The sequence below is a fragment of the Podarcis vaucheri genome, assembly GCF_965113315.1.
Source record: "Podarcis vaucheri genome assembly, chromosome: 3".
Lineage (NCBI taxonomy): Eukaryota > Metazoa > Chordata > Lepidosauria > Squamata > Lacertidae > Podarcis > Podarcis vaucheri.
In genome coordinates this window covers 91953156-91971888 of record NC_138761.1, presented here as the reverse complement: position 1 = coordinate 91971888, position 18733 = coordinate 91953156, and the positions used below count along the sequence as shown (strand labels likewise).

At 44.3% G+C, this 18733-nt stretch overlaps 1 protein-coding gene across 4 annotated transcripts in view; it reads left to right on the top strand.

Moving 5' to 3' along the window:
• ZNF451 (zinc finger protein 451) overlaps positions 1–16867 on the top strand; it is a 28371-nt gene extending 11504 nt beyond the window's left edge. For all 4 annotated transcript variants that reach the window (XM_082218254.1, XM_082218252.1, XM_082218251.1 and 1 more), the window contains 10 exons: positions 742–892; positions 1184–1310; positions 1662–1815; positions 3148–3295; positions 8638–10259; positions 11145–11282; positions 12062–12192; positions 13249–13435; positions 15114–15179; positions 16349–16867. In XM_082218254.1, coding sequence (XP_082074380.1) covers positions 742–892; positions 1184–1310; positions 1662–1815; positions 3148–3295; positions 8638–10259; positions 11145–11282; positions 12062–12192; positions 13249–13435; positions 15114–15179; positions 16349–16407 — 2783 coding nt within the window. In that variant the 3' untranslated portion in view covers positions 16408–16867. The remainder of the gene's footprint in view (positions 1–741; positions 893–1183; positions 1311–1661; positions 1816–3147; positions 3296–8637; positions 10260–11144; positions 11283–12061; positions 12193–13248; positions 13436–15113; positions 15180–16348) is intronic.
• Positions 16868–18733: the final 1866 nt, after the last annotated feature.

Sequence of the window (18733 nt, the reverse complement as noted above, 5' to 3'; positions counted from 1 at the left end):
ACAACTGGAGAGTTGGAAGTTCCCCATCACTGCTGTAAGGAGATGCTGTAGCTTAGTACATTTGATATATTAAGAAGTATGTCCTATCTTTCCTCCTAGAAGAGCCTGGGGCAGCTAAATACTTACATAGCACTTTCTGGATGTGCAAAGCCCTGCAGATGAGGAGCCCAAGCTCCACTCACTGTGCCTGCAGCTAAAGAATAATTAGCAGCAGGGCTGAGGTGTGTGTGTGTGTGCGCGCATTTGGCAGGCTTGTTCTTCAGAGCCTCTTTTCCCTGTGTAGTCCTGCCTACCCACCTTAGTCTGTCTTAGCTCTGGTAAGTTCCATCATGTGGAACAAGCCAACTTAGGAATGCAGAATTACTTGCTGTAACTGGGCGCTCCAGGATGTCACCATGAGGCATCCATAGCCACATCTTACGTGAACCACTCAGCCACTGCTCACCTCATTCATCCGTGCTAGCAGATTCACTTGGATTGTGGTGGCAGGCCTCCTGTTAGCCCAGTGTCAGGAATGGGTGTGTTGCTGTGTTCTTTCCTTTCCTAGAGGTTCGCATATTCACGAGTCGAGTTTTGTGCTGGATGAAAAACGAGGGAAAGATTTAGCAAGGGCAGTGTAGTCAGTCTCATGCGTTTTAAACAAAAGAAGCGGTGTGACGTTACAGCAGTGTGATCTATTTTCTAACCTGTCTTTGAGCATCAACTACATGATGTATTAAGTAATTTTGTTTCACGTTTTAGGTCTCAAGCCAGGCACTGTAAACTCTGGAAGGAGAGCATTACCTCAGAGATCAGACCAAATACAATCTGACAGTAAATCAATTTTATGCCCAATAATGCATTGCTACAGAAAATTTGACAACAGGCATCTTCTCCTGGGCCACCTTCAGAGGTACGAGTTTTTTAGTTTGATCAGGAAATAGGTTGCTAGACTGCCTGAACATGGGACACGGTATCTTACAGGTAGTCTCAAATGTGCAGTGCACTGATAGTTGCTCTGCAGAAATTTTATGCCTCTAGATGCCAGGAAACGTTCACTTTTTGCAAGTATATTCAGACTTCACATATGTTTTAGTAAGCAGGTTTTTTTTTTTCTAAACCTGTGGTTGTTGTAATGGGCAACCTGTAAAGGTTTTCTTATTGTTCATATGTATTATTTAATCATGCAAATTTATTTCTTTAGGTTTGATCATTCTCCATGCGATCCATCAATTACACTACATGGATGTCCAGCTGATGCATTTGCCTGCATAGTCTGCAACAGAAGATTCCCAACATCTCAGCTATATAATGAGCACGTTTCTTCTAAGGCAAGAATTTAAGAAAATGCATGTTTTCACAAAAGTAGCAGGAAAAAAATATCTCCCCTCAGAAGAGTCCCATTTCATAAACTCATATACGAATCTTTGCAGGGATTTTTCTGCTCAGGTTTGGCTTTTGATAATTTCCCAAATCCAGAAAAAAAATAATCTGCTGCTTGTAGGTGGTTGTGGCTCATAAATGAAGCAGGTATTAGTTGATATATTTTGAGATGTGCTTTTAGTTTTAAGAGCAAATTTCCATAGCATCTTATAGAAAATGTTCTTCATAATGTTGGAAAGCAAATGTTCTCCGTTTCTCTAAAATTGAGTTATTGTTTTGTTTCTTCCCACCCGCTCAAGGCAAGTGAAGGTGATGGCCATGAAAAGAAATACCCTCCTCAGCATATTCAGTGCTTTGCATGTCCATGTTGCTTTCTCCTTTTTAGCATGAGAGATGAGTGTCTGCAGCATATGTCTGAAAAGAATCACTTCTCTCAGGCTTTTAAACTCAGTGGTATGTCTCTTTTGAAATGTATATATTTTTCCATCTGAAATGACCGGATACTGCATGATTTGAGGGGGAATGTGGTAAAATACATTGAAATTTACATCACTGATCAAGATGATAATGTTACTTTACGGAAGTGTCCTTAGCTCCATGCCAAGTATGCTGAATCTGCTTTCTAGAATGCCTTCATTCCCCACTTCCTTGTGCATTGCCACCGATGCAAATTCTTCCCAGACTCTGTAAGCTAAGATGGGTTCTATCCTTCCTGAATATTTCAAGTAAAAAGATTTGGCAGGTCAGATCAGACTTTCAAGGTTATAAACAATTTCCTGTTTGCTCATGTAAGATAATTAAAATGTAAAACATAATGTGGCTTATGTTAGACAGAAAAGAACCTGAAGCTAATATATAGAACAGCACAATTTGATTTAGCTACTTTTGCTAGTCTGATAAAACAAGGAAATATATATATATATATATATTGAGAATGTTGCCAGGGAAGGATTTTTTTCCAGAGCAATGACTGTCCTCTATAACGTGGCTGAGGTTTAGGGTATTGTTCCCTCTAGTATGCAAGGTTCATAAAATATATACGGTGCTGCTTAAAATTTAGGATATTTCTGGGTACAGCCATATGATGGGTGCCTTTCTGTAATTTGGTTTCTCATGTTATATCAAAGTATATTAGTTTTGCCCTTCTTCCTGGCAGCTAATAAATTTTGAAATGAGTGCAAAGTAACTAAGCAGCTTAAAAAAACTGTCCCTGCACTCCTGTCCTGACCAGTCTAAACATAGTAGGACCAAAAACATCACTCTTGGAAAACTTCTTTAAAATGCTCAGATTTGACTCTTGAGTGTGTGACATTTCTCAGGAACCAAGTGATGTTTGTTAACTCATTCTTAACTGCCTGGTCTTGGTGCATTGTTGACATGATTCTCTTACTTGAATCATTTGTAACCTTTGATTCTTCTCCTTGTGCCACCTAGTTGTTCCTCAAAATAAGTTTTGTATGTTGACTGACTGGAAATGGACAACAGGTTGCAACAAACCCTTAAGTCAAGGGACGACAACCTGTGGCCATCTAGAATCTATGTTGTTGGATTCCCAACTCTGGTCTGCAGATGGTTAGGACTGGTGGAGCATCACTGCTCTAGTGTGATGTGGCCTAGATGCCACCGGGCCATGCTTGCTGTGCGCCACCCTTCTCTGGTGCTGCACTCGTGTCTACGTTGGAGGAGGGGGACACCAGCATGTGGGTGGCCTTCCTTTTGGGAAGTGAATAATGTCTCGTCCTTTCTGACTCAGTGATTACAATAACTCTGTGCATTCTGTTGCAGATAAAGCAACACAACCACAACCTTTGCCATTCCCAACCTATGCAAAGAATCTTCTGATCTCCTTGTGCAAAGAAATCCCGTTCCAAGTGAAGTGCACGTCCTGCCATCAGGTGTTGCGTTCTCATGTGGAGCTAACGGCACACTTCAGGTCTGTCAAGAGCCTTCCTGCTTGTAGAATGGGACTGCTTTCTCTGTTTCTCCTTTAAACATTTGTTGGGCAACAAGGCTACTTTCAGTTCTGACATGTACCGTATTTTTCGCTCTATAGGACGCACTTTTTCCCCTCCAAAAATTAAGGGGAAATGTGTGTGCATCCTGTGGAGCGAATGCAGGCTCCTTGGCTTCAGCAATAATAATAATAATAATAATAATAATAATAATAATAATAAATTTATTATTTGTAACCTGCCCATCTGGCTGGGTTTCCCCAGCCACTCTGGGCGGCTTCCAACAAAGATGAAGCCTCCAAAGTGCAGAGGGAGCGCTCCCGCCGCACTCCAGAGGCTTTGCGTTGCTTTCGCTGGAGCCGGGAGAGGTTGCGTTTGGCTAAAGAGGAAGCCAAGACAGCGAGCGGGATCCATCCGCTCGCTGTCTTGGCTTCTGCCATAGCCGGGCGCAACCTCTCCCAACTGGAGGGGCTGTGCGTGGCTATGGCACAAGCCAAGCTTCCTCTTTAGCCGTGCACAACCTCTCCGGCAAGGAGAGCCTGCCCACGGCTAAAGAGGAAGCCAAGACAGCCAGCGGGATGGATCCCGCTCGCTGTCTTGGCTTCTTTGCTCTTGGGGGGGGGATAAGATTTCCCCCCTTGATTTTCCCCTCTAAAAATTAGGCACGCCTTATGGAGCGAAAAATACGGTATGTGCTCTTTATCCATGCATTTTAAACATGGGAACGAAGACTAAAAATGTGGCCTCAGTGGCCCAGAGTCCCTTCCATCAACTCTGGCTGATGGCCCAGCTGGACAGGGACAGCCTAACTACTGTCGCCTGTGCTCTGGTAACCTCCAGGTTAGATCACTGCAACATGTTATACATAGGGCTGCCTTTGAAGACGGTTCGGAAACTTCAGCCGGTGCAGAATTTGACGGCCAGGTTGCTCACTGGTTTGAGCACATTACACCAGCCCTGGCCTGACTGCACCGGCTGCCATTAGTTTCTGGGCTCAATTTAGAGTGCTTGTTTTGACATATAAAGCCTTAAACAGCTCAAGACCTCAAGGACCGCCTTTCTCCATATGAGCCTACCCAGACCCTGAGGTCATCATCTGACGCCCGTCTTCGTGTGCCTCCTCAGTGAGAGGTCTGGAGAGCAGCAACATCAAAACAGGCCTTTCTGCTGTGGCTTCCCACTTATGGAATGCTCTCCCCAGGGAGTGTCGCCTGGTGCCTTCATTACATATCTTTAGGCAAAAGGCAAAAAATATTCCTCTTCTCCCAGGCCTTTGGCTGATTGACATCTGATGCCCTTCTGAATGTGTTGTGGGAGAGGATGTTATTGGTTTGCTTTTTGTTTCGTGTGTGTGTGTGTGCGCGCACACACACACATATATATATACAGTGGTGCCTCGCAAGACGAAAAACTCGCTAGACGAAAGAGTTTTCCGTTTTTTGAGTCATTCCGCAAGACAAATTTCGAAATGTCTTGCGAGTTTGTTTCCTTTTTCTTAAAGCTGCTAAGCCGTTAATAGCCACTAAGCTGCTAATAGCCGTGCTTCACAAGACGAAAAAACCGCAAGACGAAGAGACTCGTGGAACGGATTAATTTCGTCTTGCGAGGCACCACTGTACACATACATATATCTATCTATACATACACATACGTGTGTGTGTGTGTGTGTATATATATATATATATATATATGCTTTCGTAGATTTTCACGGGTACAGGAATGCAGGTTTTGGTGTCTTCGGGTGTCTTCCCGTGTAAGAGTCGGGGTGTCTGTGCGACGTTTCGACGAGGTCTCACTCGTCATCTTCAGGCTGGTGCTTTCGGCTTCTTGTTACTGGAACAGAGCAGAGTCTGGTGTTTGAGTTCCTATAAATACTGTTGAGGGGTGTGGTGTATAGCCTCCAACGTTCTGGGCAGAGAGGAAGTTCCTAGATTAGGAACAGAAAGCACTCACCAACCTGAGGAAAGACAACAACATAATCATTCTCCCAGCAGACAAAGGCAACGCCACTGTTGTGATGAACACAACATCACATATCCAAGACCCTACCTACCAACCTATAAAAACAGATCCCACCACCTATCTGGAAAAAACCACCAAATCCAAAATAAAAGCCTCTCCTATCAGTGAAGAAATCCAGCTAAGAATCATCCCCAGAGAAAAATCATCCAGATGCCCCAAACTCTACGGTCTCCCCAAGATACACAAAGAAGGAACACCACTCAGACCAATAGTCAGCTCCATAGGCTCACCTCTACAAAATCTCGCTAAATTTCTCGCTAAGCAACTTCAGCCCTATGCAGAATCCATCGCTTCACACGTTACTAACTCCTTCCAGTTCATAGAAACAATAAAGAAACAATACCTACATCCCGATGACCTACTTGTGAGCTTCGATGTTGTATCTCTCTTCACTCAAGTGCCCATTAATGAAGCCTTGACAGCCATTCAAAACAAATACAACCCCCCCAAATACATCCTGGACCTGACCAACCACTGCCTAACCAACACGTACTTCATCCACAATGGACAAAGATACAAACAGATAGAAGGAGCACCTATGGGATCACCCCTCTCACCGGTCATCGCAAATTTGTACATGGAACACTTTGAAACCAATGCTTTAGACAAGTCAGAACACAAACCCAAACTTTGGCTCAGATATGTTGACGACACCTTTGTAATTTGGCCACACGGGAAAGAAAAACTAGATAGCTTCCTCACACATCTCAACAGCCTACACCCCAAAATACAATTCACTATGGAAATAGAAGACAACAACCAACTCCCCTTTCTTGACGTCCTAATCTACAAAAAACCTGATGGCTCCCTAGGACACACTATCTACCGGAAAAAAACACACACCAACCGCTACTTACATGCACAATCACACCACCACCCTGCACAAATAAACTCCGTAGCCAAGACTCTCATCTCCAGAACCAAACGCCTGGCTGACAAAGACCACTTGACAACTGAGTTACAGAATCTCTCAAATGTGTTAATCGCCAATGGATACCAGAAAAACAGGGTTACGAAGCTAATCCAAAAAGAAACACCCCCCAAAAACCAAGACACAGAAGAAAACAATGGCATGGCCCTCCTTCCTTATATCAAGGGCACTACAGACAAAATCAGCAAAATCCTCCATAAACACAATATCAAAACAGCCTTCTGCACCAACCAAAAAATAGCCAATATCCTCAGAAACCCAAAAGACAAAATCCAGCTGGAAAACCAAGGGGTCTATGAAATACCCTGCAAAGTCTGCCCAGCCACGTACATTGGACAAACAAACAGACGAATAAATGCACGTATCGCAGAACACAAGAATGCCGTCAAAAAAGAAGAAAAAACTTCCTCTCTTTTCCAACACATGAAAGAAACAGGACACGAAATTAATTTTGCAGATTCCAAATTGCTCTTTAACATGGAACATCACCACAAGAGAATAATCATGGAAGCCATCGAGATAGAGAAACACCCTCACAACATGAACAAGCGTGACGACACGTCCCGCCTGCCAGACATCTGGAAATTAGCCCTCCCCACAAAAACCGACACCAGAACCAGAGGCACACAGAACGCCGTCACCAATCAACCACACCAGACCCAAACCCAGACCCTCTCCACAGACATATTACAGACTCCATCCAGTAGCCAAACTATAGTGGCACCTCCGGATGCTGCACCCCCCTGCAATCCCTACACAGATCTGGCTGGCACAAGGCACAAAACCACAGCTCGCCCCTATACACGAAGCCAAGCCAGAGCACAACTAAATGCAGCACAGCCATCTTCTCAGAAAAACTCTTCACAAGCTCAAGAGGTCAAGACACGAAAGCTTTAGCAACTAATCTACACTTAATGACCCACCCAGTGGTATTCAGAATATCACTCATGAAATCACCCAAGATATCCCTCAAGTAATTAAGGAACAAAAGAAGAAAAGGCACACTAATCTAGGAACTTCCTCTCTGCCCAGAACGTTGGAGGCTATACACCACACCCCTCAACAGTATTTATAGGAACTCAAACACCAGACTCTGCTCTGTTCCAGTAACAAGAAGCCGAAAGCACCAGCCTGAAGATGACGAGTGAGACCTCGTCGAAACGTCGCACAGACACCCCGACTCTTACACGGGAAGACACCAAAACCTGCATATATATATATATATATATATATATATATATATATATATATGCACACATACATGCACATATATATACCACACACACACACACACACACACACATATATATATATATATATATATATATATATATATATATGCAGGTTTTGGTGTCTTCGGGTGTCTTCCCGTGTAAGAGTTCCAGTAACAAGAAGCCGAAAGCACCAGCCTGAAGATGACGAGTGAGACCTCGTCGAAACGTCGCCCAGACACCCCGACTCTTACACGGGAAGACACCCGAAGACACCAAAACCTGCATTCCTATACCCGTGAAAATCTACGAAAGCAAATATATATATATATATATGTATATGTATATGTATGTATATAGTATTTTTTTCTTGTGAACCATCCCTGAGATCTACGGATGAAGGATGGCACACAAATTTAATAAATATGATAAATAATGTAAACTGTAGTGCTGAACTGTCTTCGCTGCTGGGAAAATAGCAATGTCCGTAAGTTGTTGTCTGCACATTCCTGTCCTTAAAGGACTAGAAAAGAGGTAGGGAATCTTTCAGCCCAAGAGCAACCTTCCCTTCTCGAGGCAGCATGCCAATAGCAAGTGGAGCCAGAGGCAAAAGTGGGCAGAGGAATGGATATCAAGCATTATGCTTGTACAGTGAACTTGTTCCTACCCACGCTCACACATCCTTCTCTAGCCAGGCAACCAAGAGGCCTGATCAGAGTTCAATGACACATTCCAGCGGGGCAAAACACCCCTGTAGGGTCTGAAGCTGGCCAGGCATGTGGCCTGGGGAGAGTCCCAGGGGCCAGGTAGTGAGGCCTGGAGGGCCTAAGATACCTTACCCCTGGACTGAGAAGACAGAATCCTGTGCTTCTACCAGCTGCCAGCCTTGGCTTTAAAGGGCTCTGTCTGGTATCTGGGCCATTGCCACTGCAGAAGAGGCAGATTTAGGAGGCAATGACTGGCAGAGGCCTAGTGTCATTCATCCCCTGTTTGTTTGGAAGGCTGCTAACCTTGGAAACTTATCTGGGCCCAACTAAGCAAATATCCAAAAATAATGTTTAGCGTGTGAATGGGGTTTTTTAAGCGCATACTGATTTTTATTTAATTTTTTTGGTAATGCACAGCTAAGTAGGTATCACAATGTCCTTTCCCATTTTAGAACTCGTTGTCGTGATGCCGGCCCAGTGACTCTGTCAAAGAAGCGCATCTGCCAAGTCGCCGAAGTATTTAAAGCCAAAGGTTTCTGTCACACCTGTAGCGAGCTGTTTATCAACGACACCCATATCCGTCAGCATATTTCCAAAACCCTACACAAGGTTAAAGTATTCACCACGATGGAAGAATCCATCTTGACAGTATGCCACGTCAACGAAAGGAATAAAAGTGCCTCTTGTCTACAGAAGAATAGCAGCTTTTTAAAATCTTCTCCTCTGAAGAGACCTTCGGACTCGATTGAATCCATTGGCGATGAGAGGGAAATGGTTTCAAAACGAATAAAGGATTCGGAAGGCAGAAGCCAAGAGGTTAGTGGTGCTCCTGCCATCAAAACCTGGGTGTGTCAGTGCGAGCTGGCATTTCCTTCTGAGGAGCTGGTAGAAAACCACATTTTTTCCGAGAACAGAATCTGCCACAAATGTGCGGTGTGCGGCAAGCTTGCGGAAAATGCAAGCGTCATCCGTTTGCACATGAGCAGGTTCCATGGAGGAGCTCACTTGACTAATTTCGTCTTCTGGTGTCAGGTCTGCAGTGTAGCTCTTCAGAAAGTAGATGACGTTAAGGCCCATGTGACAGAATATCATGGTGTGCACAGCTTTTACCGTGAGGAGGATGCTGCTGCTGCTGAGGATGCTACAGCATCTTCTGGTGCACTGTACGGTAGTTCACTTGAACAGAAAGACCGAACTCCTAGCCCTATGGAGCAGTCTCCACCTTTGAGCCCCATGGATGTGTCAGTGTCTCACCAATGGCAGTGCTGCATGTGCGAGGAGCTCTTTGACTCTGAAGACAGCGTGAAGCAGCACTGTGTGTCATTAGAGAGCCACCACTTCCACAGGTACAGCTGTGACTTGTGCAAAATGACATTCCGGAAGAACGAAACTTTCCATCGACACTGTCAGGATAAGCATAACAGTGTCATAAAGGTCAAATACTTCTGTGGCTTTTGTGGCGACCTGTTTTTTGACACGGAGGAGAAGTTCTTGCTTCACTTCAAGGGCTTCCATAGCACAGATTACATATGCGTGTCTGAGGAAGCGGGGACATCGATCAAGAGTACCGAAATAGTAGAAGAGAGCAATCGTCTGAACTGTGGTTGTCGGGTGAAATACTTTAGCAAAGAGAACAGGAAGGCAGATTACAAGAGGTGCCAGAAGGCCTTGCTGGAGAAGGGCAACTTGTGGTTCCGCTGCACCTTGTGCTCCTCAACAGCGCAGAGCTTTCCTGACGTGATGACTCATCTCATGACACACTCGGAGCAAAAACCTGACCAAGAATTGTACATCGTGAGGTGTGGAGCATGCAACAAAAACTTCAACGATATTGGAATTGCCCACCAGCACTTTCACAGCAAGCACTGCTTCCCACAAAAGCCCCAGCTAGCCCCAACTCAAGCAGGAAGTGACGTCTTCCAGATTTCCCCCGGTGGATTCTGTGTAGACAAAAAGCCTGAAAACCTAATGCTTTCGGAAGACAGGACTGCAGCAGGTGCTTCAGAGAAGAGGCGGCCAGGAGAGCTACCCAAGGAGCAAGTTAAGAAGCCATCTTCCGAAGGGCTTGGTCTAGGTAGGTAGAAACCATGGTATACTTTGGATGCCCAAACAAATATGGCTGCCCAAACAAATATGGCTGCTGAGAGAACCTTGCAGAACAGCTGGGGCTTGTCAACACTTTGCTTGCCCTGTGCCTGGAAAGCACGGGTCCTGGAGGTTTTCCACTTGTCTCTCACAAAACCCAATTGCTATTTGGTTTGATTCAGCGGTAAACCACAGGTTTTCTCGGGGGGTGGGGGAGTGGTGGGAAAAACGGAAATGTTGGCGAGCCCTTGGTTAAACTGAACATGTAGCATTTCATAGCCTCGGCAAACTCTGCTTATATAATTGTTTCCATAGTGGTACACGAAATTTTATTTAGTCTTGCACCCATTCTACATCGTTGATGACAATTTTTCTAGCAATGTGAATAAGAAAGGCTTAGGAGATTTTTGGTAGTTGTTTTTGAAGGAAAAGAACACAATTGTTGATACTGTAATTGTGAAACAACTACAGGACAGTAAAATCTCAGGCGCTGTGTGGAAATTCATTTTATTCAGTAGACTTGTATCATGGCATTGTTTTGTAAATAATTTCCCCAGCACCTGAGAGCCCTTCTGTATTTGTCTGTGTTCCTCCTCACTGTTTACAATTACGTTTGGGCAAGTAATCATCTAAAACTAAATGCAAGCTGCATAAAAACAAGCAAAATCTCATAATGAAAAATGTTGAAGTTAGTATAAATTTGCTGAAGGAGGTACCCTATTGAGTACATATGAATTACTTAAATTGCAATGAATTTTTAAAGAATTTGATGTGCTTTGTTTTGAATTTTTCTGAAGTACAGATTTCTACAGCTGAGGAATCCGTATAATGTTTGTTATGCTTCCCTCTTCTTCCCTTCCACCCGACTATCTAGATGACAGAGATCTACCTGATCTTGATTACTTGTGTACCATGACTCATATTATTATGATGGATTTGGATAACTGGGGAAACCTTTTCCATCAGTTGCCTGCTACCCTTAACCAAGGAACTTTTATCTGGGGTTTTCAAGGTAAGAAACTCGTTGGCAGTGCAAACTTTCCCTTGATGCGCACTGTATAGCACATGTGAGTCAAATAATCTACAAATGTAGCAGCATACATTTACGCAAGTTCATGGCATATAGCATTCCTATTTCAGGCAAGGTGTGTTAATACTGGGGTATTAAGCCCTGAAGGACATAGTTAATAAGTACTTCAAGTGCTTCCCCCAGAATCGGTCAAACCCAAGTTCTTGAGATCTGTGGCGGAGGCCTTGCTTGCTATAACCCTCCAATGAGTACTATTCAGGAGGTCCCTACACACAGCAGGGTCACCTTAATAGCAGCACCTTGTCTGTTGAACCACTTCCAAGCACAGATCCAATGGTCCCCCACATTGTGTTAATTTAGGTATCAGTTTAATACTCACTGGATGCTGCATTTAGTGAAAATGTTGTAAGTGATGTCTACTTGAAAACAGTTGAAATGATGATCGAACACCTTTTGTGCTGTTAGACGTAGCTCAGTCCTTTGCCCATTATTATGGGAGCATGTTTTGCCACACAAATTAGCAAAAGTTACAAAGCTGGAGCATGTATAGTACATTGCATATATCAACCATGTGCAATTTAGATTACCCACTTCTCAGAAACATAATTATTTCAGAAGAAGAAGAAGAAGAATTTCACAAGGTTTGTGTTTTTTACACACACACACACACACACACACACACTTTTTAAAAGTAACTGTCTATTCCCTTGTCTAGTCCCTCGAATCTCTTAACAGTGGCTGTCTTCTGGCTTACTGCTTAGGTGGGCACAACAACTGGAAGCCACCTGTGAACTGCAAGATTTTTAACTACCTTAACAAGATTGGGTGTTTCTTCCTCCATCCACACTGTGGTACAAGGAGAGAGGCTGCTGACTTTGCAATCTGTGTGCATGTAAGTTTTCGACCACCTGTGCTGTGATAAGATGCAAAGGAAATATTTTGTGTTAGAGTGTCAGTTGCTGGCATTCACTGAGAATCCTATCACAGTGTGTCAGGGTTGCCTCCAGATCCTAGCTCACAGAGGATCACGCTAGCCAGCTATCATTAAATAAAAGTCTTTATTGAGTTACAGTCTCCATTCTCAAGCTGCTGCGCGCAACTCTACGTCTTATGCTTAGATCGGCGAAGCTCCGTCTGAGTCTCCGCCCCTTGCGCACCAACTTAATATCCTAGCCCTGCTCCACCTTTTCCGCCTGACAGTTCTCCTCTGGGTCCCTCTGCCCCCCGGGGTCTCTTCCTTCCGGGATTCTTCTGACGCTGACCCCCCGGACCCTCCTGTCTCCTTGCGCCGGGCTTTAGGACCTGGCTCCCTTTCCGGGCTGCCTACTGCGCCACCTTCCTGTGCATTTGAACTTGGCGCGCGCGCCCAACCTTCCACCTTCCGTCTAACCGTCTCTTCGCTCCCCGATGGAGGTGTGGCCACTCCTGACTCGTGCCCTCCCTCCTGTTGTGAGCTGCCAGCGCTTGATCCCTGGCGCCCTTCCTCTTCCCTGCTCTCTGGCGGTGACGCTGGTCCCGATTTCCAACTGCTCCCCTCTGAGTCCCCTCTGGCTCTATCTTCCTGGGGTGTCCCCTTAGTCTCCCCCCTTGCCCTGGCCACTGGTGCTCCTTTTTGTGAATCTTCTGATTCACTGGACAGACTCGGAGATCTCGGGTCGTCGTCATCACACATCCTTTCTTCTGCCTCCTCCCCCTCGCTCTCTGTTTCCTCCCTTTCCCTCGCCTCTGCTCCTGAACCCCTGACACAGTGCAAATATATAAAAAAATTATTTCATAAAACGTATTTACCTCTTGATTGTAAAAAAACACATACACAACAATGTGTTTTACAATGTTTGGGCTAAAGAATGTTCAATCTTGTCTACCTACACAATCTGAAATCCTCTCACTAAAGAAATTGTACGCCCATTGTCTCTCTGCCTCGCATAATTCATGTTTTGTTCCATAGGTGGGCCGCCTAGATGAGCATCTACCAAAGCATATTCCTTTCACTATTCTTTCGGGAGACAAAAGCTTTCTAGAGCTTGAGGATCAGCTTAAGATGACTCAGCGGACAACTCGCATTCTAGATCCTCATAAGATTGATGCCGATATGATGTTTGCCTTATTGAACAGCATTTCAGATATAGCCAAAGGTATCCTTTCAAATACATTTATATATACAGCCTAGGCATGCATTGCCTGGTGGAAGCTACTTCCAGGATTGAGGCAAGGAGAGGCAGCCTGTTCACGTACTGTACTGCTTTATGAATAATTCCCCATCGATATATCACATATAGTCCACTTGTAACTTAGTTTAGTTGAACTAGTTTGTAGGGGCTCTATAGTACAGGCCAGCCACTAGGAAACAAGAGAGTAATGGAGGCAAAATAAAGAATATAAAGCCCGTTAGTGAGCAATGTGTTTATGCTCTGTTTAACAAACAGCCTATGGCAGGGATGGGGAAGGCTTTTGGCCCAACAGGCCAGATCTTTTATCTTGCCCCACTACTGGCGAGCCAGCATGGACAGGTGCACTGGACCCCTCACCTGCCAGTCAATCATGTGACACGATGGCGTCCTGTGATTTGCACCCATCACAGTGCAGTGTTTCCCAAATATTCGACAAGCATCACATAGGTGCGTAGGAGGCACAGCACAAGGGCTTTGAAAGCCCTCTACTTGGCACTTGGAAAGTTCTGAGCACAGGACTTTCAGTGTACTTTGCACAGCACTTCCGAAGCACCAGGCGGTTGTTGGGCTTTGGGTATTGCTATGCAGAGCAAACCACTGCAGAGTTCACAATTTGCTACATAACGCATAAGAATTTGACTCATATTTTACTCTGAGAAACGGTTCCCGGGGTCGAGGTAAATTTAGGAGCTAGAGCTAATCCCAGAGTCCTCTCTCCCACTTCTTCCTACAATGGCTTTTTGTGCAAAATAAGTCACTTGCCTCATTTTAGATTTGTAGCAGTGGCACACCAACCTCAACATTGTCTTCGATGCTCCTTATTATTTAATCACTTGTTCTGAAGCAGTTTTGTCTTGGAAGATCAGTGGAAAGTCAAGACAGTTGCATCCCCCTGTTGCAGCATGGAAGTTGCTGCAGCATAGCTCATTCCTAACCTGCAAAGGAAAAGTCTAAAAGTGTGCCACTGCAAGATCTTACGTTTAGGGATTTAGTTCTGTTTCACAGAAAGCCAACAGGAGCTTCATTTAACCCATTTTTTTTTTGAGATCAGATGCAGCACCCTAGAGATCAAATTATGCTGTCCTGTCTGTACAGAGTATCTTGAATTGAGATTTTAGAGGGTCCAGGGGTCTCTTTATGAAATTCATCTCTGTTGTTGATGTACTTTGTAAAAATGCATCACTGTTGTTGAAAAGCTTATAACTTGAGTCTTCCCTGTTTTCCGTTCTGTGCAATTGTTATGGGAGTTAAAGTATGAAAGCCACATGCAGGTTTCATCTATTTTGTTGCATGTTCAGTTCTGTAAAATAATACGAACTTGCAGTTGAGTGTTGGCATGGATCTCATGTTCTTTTCCTACATGGGAATCAAGTTGAAGGGTGGCTTTCAAAGGACATTGCAATAATGGGAATGCATTCCCAATTTCTTTACCATCCATCTTGCTAAGCTAGCTTGGTGTGGGTGTGAAGATAAAGCTCTGTTTTGGTTATATGTTGCACACTGTTTGAGGGTACTGGATTTTGAAGCGAGGAAGGAAAAGTTATGACAGCCAGGTTTTACCAATCAACAAAACTCTGAAGAGGAAAGCTAGTTGTGAGAGCTGTGGTATTGCATAGTTAGTTCTGTGTGTGTCTTTTTACAGAAAATGAAGTGGTAGATACTCGAATGGCAGTGGAGCAGGTTTCAGAAGTAACGAAGGACCAAAACGGTATGTTAATTTCGCTACAAGATGTTTATTCAAGAGATGAAGAGGCCGTAGAAAATTAGATTTGGCAATATTATCAAACAAGGAAGAGCCTAGAAAGCATTTTTCCCCACCATATGTGCATATTCCTGTACAGCCACCGTGACAGAGAAAAGTGGCTATAGCAAGAGAGAGGACTATTCATAAAATGGGCCTTTGCTTATCATTTGAGACATGGATTTAGGTCCAGTTAATACAGTGCTTGCATGCTGGCCTTCAGAGGAGTGAGCCGGGTTGTTGGCAGAGTCATGATACAACCGAGGATCTTATGGAGGCAATGGTTGTATGTACTAGCAGCTTTGTGGGGGGGCATATATGTGACCCCCCACAATTGTGTGAGCTGTCTTTCTAGAGCTGTTGGGATCGTGCACATTGTGACAGCCTTGTGTATAGTTCCTAGCGGAGGAGATAACTTTTATACAGGCTGTATAAACCATTTGCGCCTGCTAGCCATCCTGCATACCCCCAGAGGCTAACAACTGGTAGCTGCCAGCTACATGAACAAACATTTAAAAGAGCTAGAACTTGCTTTAGGAAGGAGCATAGCTTGGTGGTGTCTGAGATCTGTCTGGTGTCTGAGATATACATGGCGGCATACAAATTTAATAAATAAATGAACTAATAAAAGTGGTAGAGCACTTGGTTTGCATGCAGAAGTTTCCAGGTTCAGTCGCTGGCTTCTCAACGTAAATTTGAGACTCCTTTGTGAAGAAGAAGAGTTTGGATTTGATATCCCGCTTTATCACTACCCAAAGGAGTCTCAAAGCGGCTAACATTCTCCTTTCCCTCCCCCACAACAAGCACTCTGTGAGGTGAGTGGGGCTGAGAGACTTCAGAGAAGTGTGACTGGCCCAAGGTCACCCAGCAGCTGCGTGTGGAGGAGCGGAGACGCAAACCCGGTTCACCAGATTACAAGTCCACCACTCTTAACCACTACACCACACTGGCTCTCTCTCCAGGTGAAACCCTGGAGGAACTACTGCCAGTCAGCGTAGCCACAACTGAGCTAGATGGACCCAGGGGTCTGACCTTTCTGCAACCACTGATTAGGAAGCGGTAGCCATTTCTTGCTTGAGTCAGTATTTCAGCTATGCATTTGTTATGCAATTTTAAGTCCTGCTTCTTTAATGCAGATGCAGAGGAAGATGCAGCTTTTCAAGAGGCCATCAAGCGAAGCATGGAAGAGATGTGAAGATGGCTTGGTATCAGTGCACGAAGAAACATCTAAGCTGGCTCCCAAGTAGTTGAAATTTGTTCGTTCTATTACAACGATTAAAAAAAAAAAGTACAGGTTAACATTTCACAGTCTCAATGCACTTTAAGGACTGAGCTCTACTGACACATCTAAGCATCATAAACTGCAGTGGAACTTGAGTCCCCTTAACTGGATTTCAGTTATCCCACATATTTGTCTCGGTGATATGCAGTATACAGGTGTGGTATGGGACAGCATATTTAAGAGGTGCAAAAACGTAGTTCCACTGCGTGACAGGATGGCTTAAGCTTTAGTTTCTTAAAACTATCTGGTTTGTAAACTAGGCTTGCCTTTTTTGCTTTATTCTTTCTCTTCCTCTCCCCAGGCTTTCATTTTTGGATGTTAATGTTTCTTTCCTGTTGTACATGCATTTCTAGCATAAACATTGCAACAGATATGTACTGAATCCTCATTTTCTTTTACTGTCTTACCTTAAGGGGGAAATTAAGTAGTACTGCAATCTCCAGTGCTCTGGCAAACTTGTGATGGGTCTCCACTGTGACTTTAAGAAGTGAAACAAAAGTTTGAGGACCTAGTTATTTTCTTTCACCTTTATCTTTGTATGTACTTTCTATGTTTTGAGAGTGAACATGGCACCAAACTGACTGGGCTGTAGGTATATGTTATGCTTCCTGCCTTACTAATAGTACAGCAAATTATTTTCTCTCCCCCCCCCCCAATGTTTTAAATCATCTTAATTCAGAAAGGCAAACCCTTTCTACATTCCTACATGGTTAATTTATTGTGGTAATTTAATACGCATAATTTTACGTTTGTGCATAATTAAAATATTGGTTACTTTTTGCAGTATGTCCTCATTTCAGTCAAATGCCATTTGATTCATGCATAGACGTGTTGAATGCAAAAAGTGGTAATTTTAAATCACTGTTTCTAGTGCAGGCTTTTTGAAGGACTACTTTGGAGTGACCATCTAACTTTGTGTTGCAGCAGTAAACTGCGCGCGCACACACAATATCAACCCATGAATACAATAAAATATGTCAGGAACCTTTAGCAAATTATCCTGATTGGGAAGGATCACTCTTGCTAAGAAGGGTATTCCATATAGAGGCACACTGTTTTCATTCGTTTTCTAGGTTCCCACCTAAAAAAAGTGACCTACCTTTAGAAGTATGTAACCTACACTCTGCTGTGGTCTAAACCACTGAGCTTTGGGCTTGCTGATCAAAAGGTCGGCGGTTTGAATCCCTGGGATGGGGTGAGCTCCCGTTGCTCGGTCCCAGCTCCTGCCAACCTAGCAGTTTGAAAGCACACCCAAAACTGCAAGTAGATTAATAGGTACCGCTCCGGCGGGAAGATAGTGTTTCCGTGCGCTGCTCTGGTGTCGGTGTTCTGTTGCGCCAGAAGTGGATTGGTCATGCTGGCCACATGGCCCGGAAAAACTGTGGAGCGGACAAACGCCGGCTCCCTCGGCCTGTAAAGTGAGATGAGCGCCGCAACCCCAGAGTTGTTCACAACTGCACATAACTGTCAGGGGTCCCTTTACCTTTACCTTTAACCTACGCTCTAATGGGAAAACTTGAACTTTATTAATGGAGGTGCTCAGAACGTCTCATAACAGTTTCCTATCTCTTTAAGGTTGAAAGGGTTCTGCCTTGGTTTGGTAAGGATCACTTTTCTGGGCTGTTGGATCTGGAACAGTAGTAGCTTGTACTATTCCTGGTGAATAACTTTCCCTATCCCCACTTCTGCATTCCTCTGTAGCTAGCCAGTTAGCTACAGGCTCCCTCAATCCTTATTGCAGGCCATGCTGCCACCAAGCTGATGTACTAGGCTGCCAGTCAGATCCTATTTTGAAACTCTTTATTAGGAGAATGGATTGTAATACAACTTCCTTCAAAAATCACAACATACAATTTTTACTCCTAATCTGTTGACGAGAATATTGACATGTTTCTTGGAGTCCACACTGGTTAAAGCAGAAACAGCCCTTGGATACAGTATATAACTTCCATGACAATGGCACTTCGGTAAAGTTTGGTGGTCGCCTCCCAGCCAGAGGTTGGTTGGCTGCAATTCGCGGGTGGCGCTGTGGGTTAAACCACAGAGCCTAGGACTTGCCGATCAGAAGGTCAGTGGTTCGAATCCCCGCGATGGGGTGAGCTCCCGTTGCTTGGTCCCTGCTCCTGCCAACCTAGCAGTTCGAAAGCACGTCAAAGTGCAAGTAGATAAATAGGTACCGCTCCGGCGGGAAAGTAAACGGCATTTCCGTGCGCTGCTCTGGTTCGCCAGAAGTGGCTTA